A 15,666-nucleotide genomic window follows, 5' to 3' on the forward strand; every position below is an offset into this window, starting at 1 on the left:
CGTACGAATCACAATGCAAGTTGAAATGATATAAAATGGGAAGTGAAGTAATCGAGCTACAATTCCTCCACACACCACCGGGATGGACGGAGATTCTTGCAGCTCAAGCGAAACATTACATATAGTTAATGTGTATATCTATCCAACATTTATTTTATAAATAATAAAAACAAGGCATGGTGGTTGACTGGTTAGCACGTCCGCCTCACAGTGCAGAGGTCGTGAGTTTGGATCCGGGTTCCGACCTTCCTGGGTGGAGTTTGTATGTTCTCCCATGCCTGTGTGGGTTTTCTTAGGGTACTCCAGTTTCCTCCCACATTCTGAAAAACATGCATGGTAGGTTAATTGAACACTCTGAATTGCCCTTAGGTGTGATTATGACTGTGAATGATTGTTTATCTGTTTGTGCCCCGTGATTGGTTGGCAAGCAACCAGTTCAGGGTGAACCCTGACTACTGCCCGAAGACAGCTGGGAAAGGCTTCAGCACCCCTGCGACCCTTGTGAGGAGGAATAAGCAGTTCAGAAAATGGATGGATAAATAATAAAAACACTCTCACTAAGATCGATATAGCATATATCACCAAAAAGTACTTTGAACATGCGTGTGTAGGCCTTTTATAGTCACTGAATATGTATAGTAAAATATATAAAAACAAAGTATTTAAATAAAGCAACTTTTTTTTTTAAACAAATGAAATTAGTGTGCATGTTCTGTCACGTTCCAATTTAAGTCTATAGTAGTATGACGTTGTTATTTAAAGAAAAATTCTACTCATTCAGATTTTTACTCCTTGCACAGTCTTATCAAACAAAAGGCCCAGGAAAACTGCAGTGATTCTTAATAATACTACTGAAAGTCGGAAACTGTGTTGTTCAACACTGTATGTTCAGAATCTCAACATAGTTTTAATGACTTAGTGGCGACAATGTTTTAATATTCTTGGTAACTATTGAAATTTTGTTGTTCTGCGTTTAAAATGTTCATTATTTAAAAAAAAAAAAAAAAGGTCTAGAATCAATCAATCAACATCAATAACTTATTGTTATTAAAAAAAATAATGCTGGATCCAGTATTAATAGCTGCTTGGTGTCTTTAATTTACATATGATTTATTTTTTTGGGCTGCTGCGTCGCCGATGTCAAAACCGGAAATGACCGAACCGTTATCGGCAACGCGGGAGACTACGAGCAGCAACGAGCATGTTAAACGGTGTTGCGCAGGTGTTGACAGCCGCCTAATTACTCTTGTCCACTCCAGTACTCCGGTTTAACTCCTTTAACGACCACAGGGAACTTCATATGAGAGTAATTAGTTAGACGTTACTTGATAAAATGAAGGTACCCAAGGAGGAGCTGATGAGTGACATTTTGAAGCGTTTGACAGGCGAATCTGCTCTGCCGGTTTACAGCAACATTGAGAAATTCAAACGAATCAACGACGGCTATTATGTAGTTGCAGAGGACTTCTACGAAAGTGCGAGAAAAAGAGAACAGGTCAATGCCAAGGAACGGCTCCGGGTGAGTGAGCGAGTGCATATAATCTTAAATGTCATTGCTGAGAGGCAAAGCAGCTAGCCAGCTATCCCCTGTTAAAGGACTATTGACAAGTCCGAATATGCAACGCAATGCAAATGCTCCCTTTTTTATAGGGTGAAAACAATTGGCAGATTGTATTGCGTTTGCCTGTGAATATCATACAAACCAGACTGATTGTTATAGTAGTCAAATTACATTTCATCACATTTGAAAATCTAAATAATCCTCACATTAAATTACAACGATCTAAATATAATCAGTGGACTGTGGAGCATCATCATTATCAAGTAAAACAGCCATTTTGACTTGTGACGCAAGTTTGGAATGGGCTCTTTGCACAGCTCGACTACTTCCTGAATTTAACACCACTCCTTTGTTTCCTGACTTTCATGATTGGACAAACTGATTAATCCAGGTGTGTCTGACCATTGTCTTCATGGTTACTGAGGTCCGGCACACCTGGATTAATCAGATTGTCCAATCATGAAAGACAAGTAAGGGAGGTGGGTGGTAGAGCGGAAGAAGGTTTGGTGATGACGTGTAGTGCCTTCTTGGTGTGTAATCATTGGCTATAATTGTCTGTGGAAAGTTTTACGTTTTTTTTTTTTACTCTCAAAAATTATTACAAATCAGGGATTAGAAACTCAGAAGAAAAGCGTACAACAAAGATGACTTTGGCTGGCATCAATCAACAGGTCAAATCTACCACGCTACGATAGTTTCTGAATTTTCTCTGACACTATCACTGGTAAAATACTCTCCCTTAATTTAATATGATTGCTCTTTCAATTACTCTGTATGGGGGAGACAGCATAAACCAGCATGAAGTGAATTTTGTTACTCGTCATGGGATCTGGAAAATTTCATATCAGTGCAGGGTTTCTCCCAGAAAACTTGCGAAGCCCAGTGGTCTGGACACAATTCTGAACTAAAACTATATTTTCTTTCCTAGAAGCAAAGCTTAAATGGGCTAAAAAAACAAAAAACAAACTTAAGATCTATTTTAATGTAATTTTGTGAACATTTATTGTGCAGACGTCAAAATCACAATCCAGGGCTCTATTGTGAGAACAAACATTACTAATATAAGGCTATTAGAACGCTGGGGGCAATTCTGTTCATGTGCTAAAGCATGTTATGTCACAATCATGATCGAGGGCCTTAAACGCTCCTGTTTACTTGCGAACATCTCCACTCCAGAGAGTGACAGTTAAGCTAGCTGGGATTTAGTGGAAAGCTTGCTCTGTATTTAATGATGGAATTTAACTAATGTAATGTTTTAATTGATTCAAGATCGATACACATCACACTGGACAGTACTTTCGGGTCAGCAATCCATTCTCTCTGTTGTATTTATATGCATCCAAATCACCTATCGCATTCGATTTGTCTGCGTACCGCCCACTCGCCTGCCTCCCTTATGTCTCCTGTTGGTGTTTTATCACTATAAATTGTCAAAATCTATTCTAAGCTTCTCCTAGCATAAACAAATATAAATATACAGATAGACCGATGTGCTTTTTTCAGGGCCAATACGATACTGATTATCGGTAATCAGGGAGGCCCATAACTGATTTTTGAAGCCGATATATATTTGCAGGAGAAAAAAAAACTTGGTGTCAAAATTTTAAATAATAAAAGATTAATTAAAAACTCCAGCACTTGACTGCTTAAATGCCTTCAAGTACATGTTTATTTAGCACAAAGGTCAGAACCCTCGTTAACGTAATACAATGAGATGATTTATTTTAATTGCTACTGAAAAATTGAGTCACCTCTTGTATTCAGAATTTTTTTTATTGTTTTCCATTTTGCAGATACGGAACCTTAACACCATGTTCTCACGCTTGAAGCGAATGGTACCGCTGATGCGACCAGACCGCAAGCCCAGTAAAGTAGACACTCTTAAAGCTGCGACAGAGTACATTCGATTACTTCTAGGAGTTTTGCAAGACGCAGACACTGTATGTCATCTATGCTTTTGTACTCGATATAGTTGTTTTTGAAGAGCTCAACTGTTGTTGCTTTGTGCTCATTAGACTGAGGGCGGTGAAACAGATTTCCTACAGAATGCAATCACCTATGGTCACGCAGAAGGCTTTGACAGTGATCTTTGGAGAGTGGATGATGTAAGTCTCTACATTACTGTTCTACATTAAACTGAGTTTTATGTAAGTTCAGAATTTAATAGAAATGGGTAACCACCAACCAGTAGGGTTGGGAATCATTTTAATTTGTGTGATTGCAGTTCCTCTGTTGGATTCTGGTTCCTAACGATTCTCAATTCCGATTCTTTAAAAAAATAAAATAAATGTTTGGCTTTTTAGTTTGCATGGTTTAAATGAGGAACCTAACCTTTTATTTTTGTGGGATGAAATCATTTGAACTTGTGTTTTTTCATTTGATGAACTTTTTGAACTTTACATTTTCAAAGGGCTATTTTCAACCATTATATTAATATGAAACCCTTACAACTTTTTGCAAGACGGCTTTATTTTTGAAAACATCAAGAAAATGCAATAATTCAGTAGGTAATTAAAGAATGCTTTTGAGGCTGAGTTAAGGTAATTTTATTTTAGTATAATGATATTTTAGCTGTGGGCGGTCCAATGCTGCAGCTAGTCAACAGCCGCTGACTCAGAGCAGACGGAGGAGAAAAGCGGCCATCGGAGCAAAAATAACAGTTTTAATATATCGGCCATCAAAACAAAAAAAGAGGCCGATGCCGATATTCATATTAAAAGGTCAACACCACTATAAGTCAAATTAACTGGTCAGTATAAATATTAAATAAATGCCGGATTCACGGCATGTGCATACCAGCCCAGTTTATTCGAACAACTGGGCGTATGTTGATGAAGCAGAATTCATCCTAAATAAGAGCGCGTTCCCCTGGTGCCCTAATTTGTATAACCCACACCCATTTTCCCCCCACCCCTGAAAAGGGCATCCGTTTCTCATTCAATGCGCAGAGGTTAAAAAAAAAAAAGTTGCGAGAGCTGTTCATAACTTTCTCAATTTTTATTTTATTTTCAAAAAGTTTGTATCAAAATGTTGGTATCATTTGAAAGCTTGTTGAAATGCAAAACCTGACTACATAAAAATGTAAAATGTTTACTTAATTACAAACTTAAATCACAAAACACTCAGAAAAAATTAATTGTGAGGCGATCAATAAACAAACCAAGCACAAGCTGTTAAACTAGATAGTAAGCAATTAATATAGCACAACAAAGAAGTGTTTGTAGTTAAAGAAATTCATGCTGATTGGAGTAGCATGACATTAGAGAACGCTGTAGGCAAAACACGCATAGAAAGAATAATGAGGTGATCAATAAAACCCTGCACAATTTCTTAAAATAAGTAGTAAGGGATAATTACAGCACAGTAAAGCGATATTTTGCAGATGACAAATGTATGCCGATCAAGCCAGTGGCGACGTGCGATCTTTTTGATGGTAATTTGTCAACTCTAAATTTGTCAAAATTTGTAAGGGTTGCTACTGGATTGATGTAAACATGGATTTCCGGGTTCAGTTTACTCGCGCGGTGCGGTCTGCATTTGAGTGACAGCGCCCAGACAGCGCGGCAAATACACTCAGATACAGTACATAAGCACATGCAAGCGCTTTAACAGAACAAGGCTAAATGTGAAAAGTGTTCTTTAAATGTTTATTTAGGTAATTAGTCAGCTCATTAGAAAATTATTGATTTAGGTTATCCACGCAGATGACAGCCTTTCAACATGTTATACATGGCAACTGTTTATGATCAAAACCAATGTATTCTACTTTGATCGGGATTTGTAGCTCAAATTACAGCAAGTTGAGCAAGCTCTTTTAAAAGTGAGTATTGGACAAAAAGAAAGCACAGTAATGTTTAACCATCAAATGTATGAATCGATGTAGAATTAATAAAGGAGTTAATGATTTTGTACATGATTCCTATTACAGTTTCTGAATATGTCGGAGGGCCACACCCAGGATGGCTTCATCATGCCCTCTGAATCAGGAACAGAAGATGGAGATATGACCAGACTAGTGTTGCAGCATTGTGCGATGCCTGCATACCAGTTCATCATTCAAGTTGCACCTGACCAGTCTTCGGTAAATTTTGTTGTGCATGTTTGGCCTCTTGGAACACGATTTGTAGTATGAAAATGTGTTTATACATGCTCTGAACAGTGGTTCAGGAACCAAGTAGGTAGGCTATACAACAGGAAAATAACAAGAATGACTTCTTCCAGTGGCAATGTACAAACATATTTCTCAAGTGCATTCCCTTTTTTATGTGATGTAAGACCATTTCAGCTTTCTCTTCCACAATGGGGAGCTATGCTTGCAATATTTGCTGTAGGATGTAAACAAATGTAATAGCTTATGCACGTTGCTGTGTTATCTGTGGGGGTGCACATAAGTGGTGCATAGGTACACATGCGTATTGTGAATAGTCATGCGTGTGCTAGATTTGATGGCCTCGGTGCGCTTTTGTGTTCCAAGAACATCACTGCCATGCATGCTCCTGAATTCAAAAGCTCTACAGCTGGAACGCCTCTACAGGAAAACCGGACTAACCATTCACAAAGAAATGTATGCTAATCATATCTCATATTATAAGGACTCTATTACCAATGCCAAAACTAACTATTATCCCAAGGGTAATCACTGACAATAATGGAAATGCTAAGTCCCTTTTTGTCACCCATAACCAGGACTCCCTCCCTCCTCATTTGTGCACAACCGCCTTTTGCAACTACTTCTTGTAATTTTTTCATGATAAAATTAAGGACATTCATCACAACCTTGGATCGAGCCATCAACCTACCTTTTCAGCTGACTTTCACTCATCCACACATTCATTTTCCTCCTTTCTCGCTCTCGCTCTCGCTCTCGCTCTCGCTCTCGCTCTCGCTCTCGCTCTCGCTCTCGCTCTCGCTCTCGCTCTCGCTCTCGCTCTCGCTCTCGCTCTCTCTCAGAAATCACAGAATTAATTCAGAAATCCAAGCCATCCACCTCTCAACTGGACCCAGTCTCCACTCAACTTGTCAAAGCCTGCCTCCCCTCCCTTATCCCCCTTATTTCTGCCGTCATCTACTCCTCCCTCACCACTGGAACTGTACCAAAATTATTCAAAACTGCTGCCGTTACTCCCATCTTGAAAAAAACCTGGCTCTGACCCCACCAACTTCAACAACTACAGTCCTATCTCCAACCTTCCCTTCATATCCAAAATCCTTTTAAAATCTGTTGCATCTCTACTCCATTCTCACTTATCCTCTGTATGAACAGTTCCAGTCCAGTTTCCGCCCATTCCATAGCACCGAAACAGCCCTCATCAAGGTCACAAACGAACTTCTCATGGCAGCTGATTCTGGACTCCTCACCATCCTCATTCTCCTTGACCTGAGTGCGGCCTTCAATACCATCAGTCACACCATCCTCCTCAACAGACTTTCTTCCATTGGCATCACCTGCACTCCGTTGAACTGGTTTTCATCTTACCTCTCCTGCCGCACTCAGTTCATCCAACTCAAGTCCCTTATATCTGTCCCCTCCCCTGTTACTTCAGGTGTGCCCCAGGGATCTGTCTTGGGGACCCTCCTCTTCATCATCTACCTCCTCCGCCTCGGCAATATTTTCCGTAAATTTAACATTCAATTTCATTCTTATGCTGATGATACCCAACTTTATTTCTTCACCAAACCCTCCTCCACTCTAACACCTACCTCCCTTACAGACTGCATCTCTGAAATAAAAACCTGGTTCAGTCAAAATTTCCTGCAATTAATCAGTAGCAAAACTGAATTTCTACTCATCGGCACTAAAACCACCTTCTCAAAAAAACAGCAGTTTTTCAATCACTATTGACAATGCCTCTATTCCACCTTCCCCCCAGGTCAAAAGTCTGGGAGTCATCCTGGACAGCACGCTATCTTTTCAATCCACCATCAATAACATTACCCGGTCCGCATTTACATCCACCTACGTAACCTCAACCATCTTCACCTCTCTGACCCCCCCACACTGCCGTCATCCTGGTCCACAGTCTTGTCACCTGTCAACAAACACACCTGTTTAAAACTGCATACCCAACTTAAATGTTAAACTTATGCTCTTCTACCTCACCCCATTTTTATTTTTATTTTTTTTCCCTCTCTTAATTTACTGCACGGTGTCCTTGCGTGCTAGTAAATTGTATTGCCCTACTATGGCTTGTTGTATAGATTAAAATTAGAAACTGATAACAATTCAGTCACATCAAATTGGTCAGTGCTGTATACTGTCTGTGGAGCCAGCCCTCCTCAGCGTCTTATTGGGGGTACACATTCACAGAGCTATTCTGTACAGTAGAATAAATCGTGCATGACAATTCTTCTAGAAGATTTAGATCGCAGATTATTTGTGCATTGGTTGGTTGAATGAATGAATGAATATTTTAAGTCTTTACGTGATTAATTTCATTGAAATTTGGGTACAATTAATCTATTGCTCAAACTGTTTGGGAACTCTGTTTCATTCTGGCTTGTTGGTGATGAGTGCATCTCATTCTATCTGTAATTTCACTGTTCTACCACAAGCATCTGTGTGTACACTTGATCAGAGCTGTGTGTAAATTTACGCAAATCCAAATTGATCAATCCCATACTTAACATAGGAATGTTATGTTTGTACGCATGCTTTACACTCACTGTGTGTGATAAATGAGGCCTCTGGAGAGACCGGTCGAAGTCCTGGAAAAATAATACCAAGAAAAGAGTAGGAACTCTCTTTATAAAATATCAATAGTGTTCCCATGATGGCGCTCCATGACCACATATTGGTACTCTGGATTATTTCTCCATGGTTGCAGGCTATTTTAGTTACATGAAACTGACTGACTCCCTGACCCCCTGCCTATTGGTGAGTCGCTATACAGGTATTTTCTGAGCCCTATATAGAGAGTTTGGCCAACTTGGTTTCAGAGATACTAGGGTGTGAATTTCTGGTTACATGACATATGGACGCCATGTTGCTAACCTGCTGCAGTGCTTTTGTAATGTTGCACGATAGGCGTTTCTGCAGCATTGTCCTTATCACTTTCATGAGGGTGGCAGTGAAACACTTGAGGTGAATTCTCACAGTGCAAAGATGTTTTGAAGAGTCTCTCACAAATGGACTATATGCCACGAAGGAGGCGGTACTTCCGGGTTTTCACCCATCAATTTTGTTTCCGTTTCCGGTTTGCGATGTGTGGGCCGCGTCCCAGTACTTGCACTTCCGCCTTTGTGCCCCTCTGTTGCGTGTTCCCGTCGACCAGTGCGAGGCTGCGAGTGTGTAGCGTCTGTCTTAGTGTCCAAAGCATTTCAGATAGCCGAGACGCCCTCCCGCCGAGCGGGAGCGCGCGGTTGGGGGGGCACAGAGGTGGGGGTGCGAGTGTTGGAACGCGGATAGCAGTGGCCGGAAACAGCGCTGTGTAAAAGTCGGAAGTCCGTGACATCTACTCCATACATGTACAGTTTGGAAGATTTTCTTTGAGTATGAGGTTTGCATTGGACAGTATTCTGAGTGTCTTTGCCTTTTTAGTATGATACATTTAGTACTGTTCAAGGTGTTTACAGTTATTTTTCTTGCAATATGTGAATGATTGAGGATGTAAATGCAACATTTCAAAAGATGTGTACTGTATTCTAGGAGCTTTTAAATGTGCACAATGTTTGCTAAATAATGTTTTGAATATTCCATGTGGTATACTTTTATCTGTTTTCAGAAAAATAAAATTACAGCACAATTCTATTATGAATTTAACTAGAATGTAATTAGAAATTTAATTGAATTTTTTTTCTGGAAATAGTTGCCATCACACCGATCTTTTGAAAGAGTATAAGAATCTTTTTTTTTTTGTCAAAATCAAAAAATGTATGAAAAAAATAGTAAAGCTCAAACTTTGCGAATTATGATGATCACAATTGAAATGGCAATCTGTTTTCATACAATAGATGACTAAATCCAGCAAGACACAACTCATTGTATTGAGATGAATGTTCACTTCTACTGTTTACTTTGAAATACAATCATTTCCATGCAGTTGGTTTATTGAACATATCAACAGAAAAACACATTACAAGTATAAAATAAGTTTAAGTAAAAAAGAAAAAAAACAAGAATATGAAGAAAGAAGAGTACATGTTCAAAAGGGAGTAGGAAAAAGTTAAAAACTTCTCTAGTCCTACCCCCTATGTTTTGACTTATTTCTATAGATACATAGAAATAATATATACATATATAATCTATAGATACACTCTAGGACAAATTATATGTTTTTCTGAACAATATAATGAACACAACAAAATGAACGGCTCATTGAATTGAAATATATTAACAGAGTATTTCATGATTAAAAATAAATAAATTACTTATGCAAAATCTGCCCCGTGGCACTCTCGCAGCACCCAAATCGGACATGACGTCAGCGTCCCTGCTGGCTGGCTGTTCATGTGTTTTTTGTTTTCCTCCCGAGTTTGCATAATGCCGTCTCGTTACATTGACTGTTTTTGTACTAACCGACGAGAGGATGGCATGAGCCTGTTTTGGCTCCCCAGCGATGCGGTTTTATGCAAAAAAGATGGAGACCTGGAACAGCCCCTGCTACTTATTATTATTTTATTTATATATATATATATATATATATATATATATATATTTATATTTTAAAGCCATTCAGAAAAAAGAAAGCACCAAACTATTTGCAATCTGATGGCGGAATAAAATTGCATGATTGCTCGAGGTCACACTCTATTTCCTCCATAGCGCCTCACTTTCCTTCTTTTCTGCGTTCTAATGAATAGCAGTCACTCATTGGGATTAGGTTGGCATCAAGCCGTCAGTCTTCAGCGAATTATGCTACTCTCACTAGTTCGCAGCTCATGAATGAACAGTGACAGCTGCGACTCATTATTTGAATGGATATGAATAACGGCAATAACTTGCCTATTTACTGTCCGGTAGCTTCACTGCTAATGAACAAGCAGCGCCAGGTGTAACGTAGCAGTGTTGGGTGATTTCAATAACAAGATACGGACAATCTATTAAACTTGGCAACTCCTCATTTGTGTCACATGTCAAATTGAGTTTAGCTGTCAATATAATACAATCCAACTCTGTATTATGTCTACAGGAGAGATTGTTTCTGAGGCATGTTTTGTGTGTTTTTTCTCCATTAAACACTGCTATATGTCCTTCGTTTTTGTGTACTGTGAGACAACTTCAATTAAACAATAAAAACAGAGTGAGCAACTTAATGACAGCTCGTTATTGCCAACTCGAGTCAACAGTGAGGACGTCCGCTTGTACTCTTTCTTAAAAATGCCTTGAGAGTGATTTTGTTTCATGCATCTTACACTTTAAGCTTTTTTACGTAAAGCGTTTTAGACTGTCTTGGTGTGTGAACCCATTTTGTCAGAACTCCAGGCAAGAATTACAATGGTTTTTCCTTTTAAATATCTGCTCACTAGCGTGCCTTGCAGGACGATACTTTCTCCATGCTACAATCGCTGCTGCCATAATCAGCCTTCCACAGAGGAATGCCATTTTACACCTGCGTTCTAGAGATGATAGAGATAGAGACTTCGCCCAAATTGCATGTAGCTATTAGAACAGAAGTATGAGGCATTTCACTATCTGCACGTGCTTTTCAAATTAGATGCTTAAGCATCTGTTTGCTCAATTTTTACAAATTAGTGCAAATCAATCCTTTAGTGAATTTGACTCTCATTTGTGAGTTTTGGGCGAAATATTTTAAACTCCGCACTTTCCCCCATTCACAAGGGAACTAATAAATTGGTAGTTAATGGGAATAATGAGACATTGTCAATTTAATCATTGGCAAATTTAGTTGGAAGTGAAAATCTGTGGTAAACGGAACAAACAGTCTAACATTCTGCATTCATTTTTCAATGATTAAGTTGTCATGATTTTTTTTCTTTGTGTTTATAAATCAAGAAATCGCTGGCATTCAGCTGGAAATTGGTTGGTAACCTTTAGTCTGTTTACAAATTGGCTCCTTTTAGTGATATTCAAGAAGGAACCTCTTCAACTGCAATCAGATGTGTTTTAAGATTTGGCAATAACAAATGGCAGAGACAAAGCATTTGATTGTGCTGAGTCACACACTATACAGTCAAACTATCAACCAGTTCTTTGTGTTGTATTTGTTGATTGAAGGTGAAGTGATTGTCATTGAGGCAGCTTCACAGCAATTTGCCATACTTCATCGTTCTAATGAGCTTAGATGTGGTATGTGCCTGCAAAAGCTGATCTGGTACATCCTGGTGTAGGTCTGTCTGGGATCATTGTTAAAAAAAAAAAAAAAAGTTTTTAATGCTCATGTTGGCACCACAGCGCATCATCTTCACACTCAGGATTGTAAACTGTCATCTGTGAAGTTACATGAGCGATGTTTGTATTTATTATACATAGATTTTGTTGGGGGCGTACCATGGGCAACTCTGACATGAGTGCTACAGGAACCTAACAGTCCAATTCAGGGGGTTTGGAATCAGAACCCCGTACTCCCAAAGCAACCCGCAGAGACACGGTCGAACACCTCCAAGTCCACGAAACACATGTAGACTGTTTGGGCGAACATCCATGCACCCTGCCTAGGGTGTCCAGCTGGTCCACTGTTTCCCGGCCGGGACAAAAACCACACTGTTCCTCGTGAATCTGAGATTGGACTTCCTGATGGTCCTTCCTCTCAAGCACCCCTGAAAAGACCCTGTTAGAAAGGATGAGTGAGGAGTGTCTAAACTATTTCTGACAGAGTATTCTGCCAGACATTCCGAGCAAACCCTCACAATACATTTGGGTCTACCCGGTCGGACTCGCATATTCCACCACCGTTGGAGCCAACACACCACCAGATGGTGATCAGTTTAAAGCTACACACATCTCTTTGAGTGTCCAAAACATAATCGAACTACGGCCTAGGGTGCCTGTCCTGGTGCCAAGCGCACATACGGACATGCTAATGTTTGAACATGTTTGCTATAGACAATTCGTGATGAGCACAAAACTCTAGTAATAGAATGCCGCCCTGGTTCTGATCAGCGGGTTTGGTGGTCTTCCAGATCTCACGGTCATTGCCCACCTGAGCATTAAAGTCACCTAACACAACGAGAGTCCCTAGAGGAGGGAGCGCTCTCCAGCTCCAAGGAAGGGTGGTACTCTGAGCTGTTGTTTGGTGCATAGGTACCAACAAGTCAGGACCTGTCTTACCCACCCCCACAAAATATCTGATCCTCATTTTATTTGCCAGAGTCAGAAAGCCACAGCAGAAGGATCACAGAGCTGCAGGGTGTCGACCCCTGAAATAGTTGAGGGAAATTAAGGCACAACATCTTTGTTTATATAGCGCATTTCATGCACATTGCACAATGTAGTTCAATATATTTTATGTACTTAAAAGTACAACCATTATAAAAGCATTTACAAACCGAGACATTTGGGGAAAAAGCTGTGTAGCTACACTGTACCTTCTGTACATTCTACAGAAATAAGAGTATACAGTGCAAGTAACAGATTTTGGAAAATATTTATTTTAAAATATTTGTTTATTTGTATCCCGGGTTTAAAATGATTCATTTTTTAGGCCGACCTTACTTCTGTTGGCAACTTATTCCACTTGCCAAAGTACTCATGCGTCAACGCTGTGGAGCATCATACATTCGGCTAATTAGTTCAATGCTTACCAAAATAACAGACTGCATTTAAGAAACAAGATTATAGCACTGTTAATTATTCTTATTAATGTCGTGTTTTGATAGTATTTTAACTTAATTGTTCAGCCCAAAATGTGCTGATGGGGAAAAAAATTATTCATGCTGTATTACAGTGCCCTCTCGTGGTAAAGTATTTCACTACAATTTCATTCAGCAATATTGTAGTGGGCTATGTGATGTCTTCATCACTTATGACATTATACAGTTGCACTCAAAACTCACAATTATTCAAACTACATTCCAAAATATATTTGCAAAGGCTTCAAACTTACGTTCCAATGTTTTGTCCAATCAAAAGACCTTTGAATGTAATTCTGTTTTGTTGGAAATATTGTCTAATTATGTTTCTCCCCCCCCCCCCATCCTCTTTTCAGGACTTGTTACTATGAAGAAAGAAGATGCGAGAAGGTGCCTTTTTATTTCTTGTTTTACTTTTGAAAGTAGTATTAGTTTGTTGTAATTACTAGTTGCTATATAAAACAGTTTATTTAACCAAACATGTCCTTGGCAATGTTTACAATGTAAAACATGAATTGATTTGACTTGAGAGTGAGTCTTAATGTTTTGTACTTGATGTACTATGTGCAAGTTAAATGGAAAAACAATAATTTAAGCTTTATTTAATTGATTTATTTTAACCTGCTTACTGAATTGTTTACGTTTTTGGAAGTGCTTCACTTCTGTAGTTTGCCCACACAGTTTAGGTTATTTGAACCATGTAAATGTAAAATAAACTTAAAAAAAATAAATAAATAAAAACTTCTGAGTGTCTTTTATTTTGTTTTATTTTGATCACAAATGGTACTGTACTGATTCAACATTTTCTGTCTTGTATGAAAAGTGGACTAAAACATTTCCACTGACGCTATAGTTTATACATTAGTATGAAATATGCAATAGAAAAAAGTGCTTATATCTGTACCATCAGGACCAGTTCTCAATTTTGGTAAGAAATGGTTACAATTCTGTTTTGGCTTGATTTTAATGTTGACGCGTCATGAGTGGGCACGTTAGTGATTTGACAATTGTCATTCTGGTATGACCTAAAAACCTTTGAACCATGATATTTGTTGGTATCCTGCTTGTATAGGGCCATATTCTCCCGTTGACGCTTTTTGCGCGCCCAGCTAACACACTTTCAAGGAATGCAGATTCTCCCATCCAGACTTTTGACACATCCACCATGTGTAACCTGGAAATTTGTGCATTTTGGTGTCCCAAGTCCACTTAACTTGGTTCCAACCAGAAATCTGTGAAAAGTGTAAATGATCATCCAAAAACGTAATTTCCGTCTTTCCTTGTCATCCCTTCATGATAACATTACTTGTCAGATGTGCAGCATATATTCTCTGCCGTGGATGTGATGATTATTTGTTAGCCGCACTAAATAGCCAGTGAAGCTTGGTGCTAGCTAGATAGTTGTGGCGAAAGTAGCACCGATCTTATGCCTCGACGATTGACCAGAGAAATCGGTCTTACCGGTGGAACGAGTTGGCATGTAATTATTTTTGTTACGATATACAGACAATCCGTAAGTAAAAGTTGGCACCCATAATATCAAATTAGTTTAAAATCCAGCAGGGGCCCATATTGAGCAACAGTGACACAGGTCCAACACACTAACAATGCAGTTTGCCCACAGTGCTGCAACGCTTCATGAGGCATCGTCAACCATCATATAACTTAACGTGTCAAAGAAAATGCTCTTACCTCGATTTGGTGAACCACCAATTGGCAAACAGACTATTCGGGGAGGGGGTGGATGGCTGACGAGAGCAGACAGATGTAGATTGTGTAACTCGGATCCCACATCATGGGTCCAAAGAGGCAACTGAAGATATATGTGTGAAAATAATTATAATGTGAAAAATAAAGTAAATAAATGAGCCAATCTACTCTGGGATTTTTTTTATGGGACATCACCCCGCCATGTTCACTGCTATGGGAAGAGATTTTTCAAAAGTATTGACACAAATATATCTAAGTGTTTTTGAGATCCACAAATATTTGAGATTTTTACATGTTAATGTTACTGTATGTATGCATTTATCATGATTTCTATTTGTCAATGTTCAATTGTAATTGTTGACTGTGCTCTTGGGTGATCGGCGGCCACGTGTATTTATTTTTAAGACAAACACAGGGCAGACCAAAATGTTCACGTGTTGAAAGGCCATCCGTCCTCCGTCTGCGAGGAGCACTGTTGCTGTCTCCCAGTTCTCATTTTAAGAATTAGAAATTGAAAAACGGAAAACAAGCCTCTATCTGATCCACTATGTGTTTATTTAACACAAGTCTGGAAACAAAATACAACCCTAAAATTTGTTTCCCTCAAGCTTAGGTTGCCTTGGCAGGATGGACTTGAACTGTTAATT

At 39.1% G+C, this 15,666-nt stretch overlaps 1 protein-coding gene across 1 annotated transcript; it reads left to right on the forward strand.

Annotated features, from left to right (window-relative positions):
* Positions 1–1,163: 1,163 nt before the first annotated feature.
* figla (folliculogenesis specific bHLH transcription factor) lies at positions 1,164–14,031 on the forward strand. The gene is made up of 5 exons (XM_086077064.1): positions 1,164–1,519; positions 3,355–3,501; positions 3,577–3,666; positions 5,490–5,642; positions 13,666–14,031. The coding sequence occupies exons 1-5, from the start codon at positions 1,334–1,336 to the stop codon at positions 13,678–13,680; spliced, it is 591 nt and encodes a 196-aa protein (XP_085933190.1). The 5' UTR covers positions 1,164–1,333; the 3' UTR covers positions 13,681–14,031.
* Positions 14,032–15,666: the final 1,635 nt, after the last annotated feature.

The sequence above is a fragment of the Leptonotus elevatus genome, chromosome 5, assembly GCF_054856555.1.
Source record: "Leptonotus elevatus isolate MCC_2025b chromosome 5, RoL_Lele_1.0, whole genome shotgun sequence".
Taxonomy (NCBI): Eukaryota; Metazoa; Chordata; class Actinopteri; order Syngnathiformes; family Syngnathidae; genus Leptonotus; species Leptonotus elevatus.

Excerpts from the sequence above, each read along its gene's own strand:
- figla (XM_086077064.1), top strand. The coding sequence starts at position 1,334 with ATGAAGGTACCCAAGGAGGAGCTGATGAGTGACATTTTGAAGCGTTTG. Across the intron at positions 1,520-3,354 it reads ATGCCAAGGAACGGCTCCGG|ATACGGAACCTTAACACCAT; the intron begins GTGAGTGAGCGA and ends TCCATTTTGCAG. Across the intron at positions 3,667-5,489 it reads ATCTTTGGAGAGTGGATGAT|TTTCTGAATATGTCGGAGGG; the intron begins GTAAGTCTCTAC and ends TTCCTATTACAG.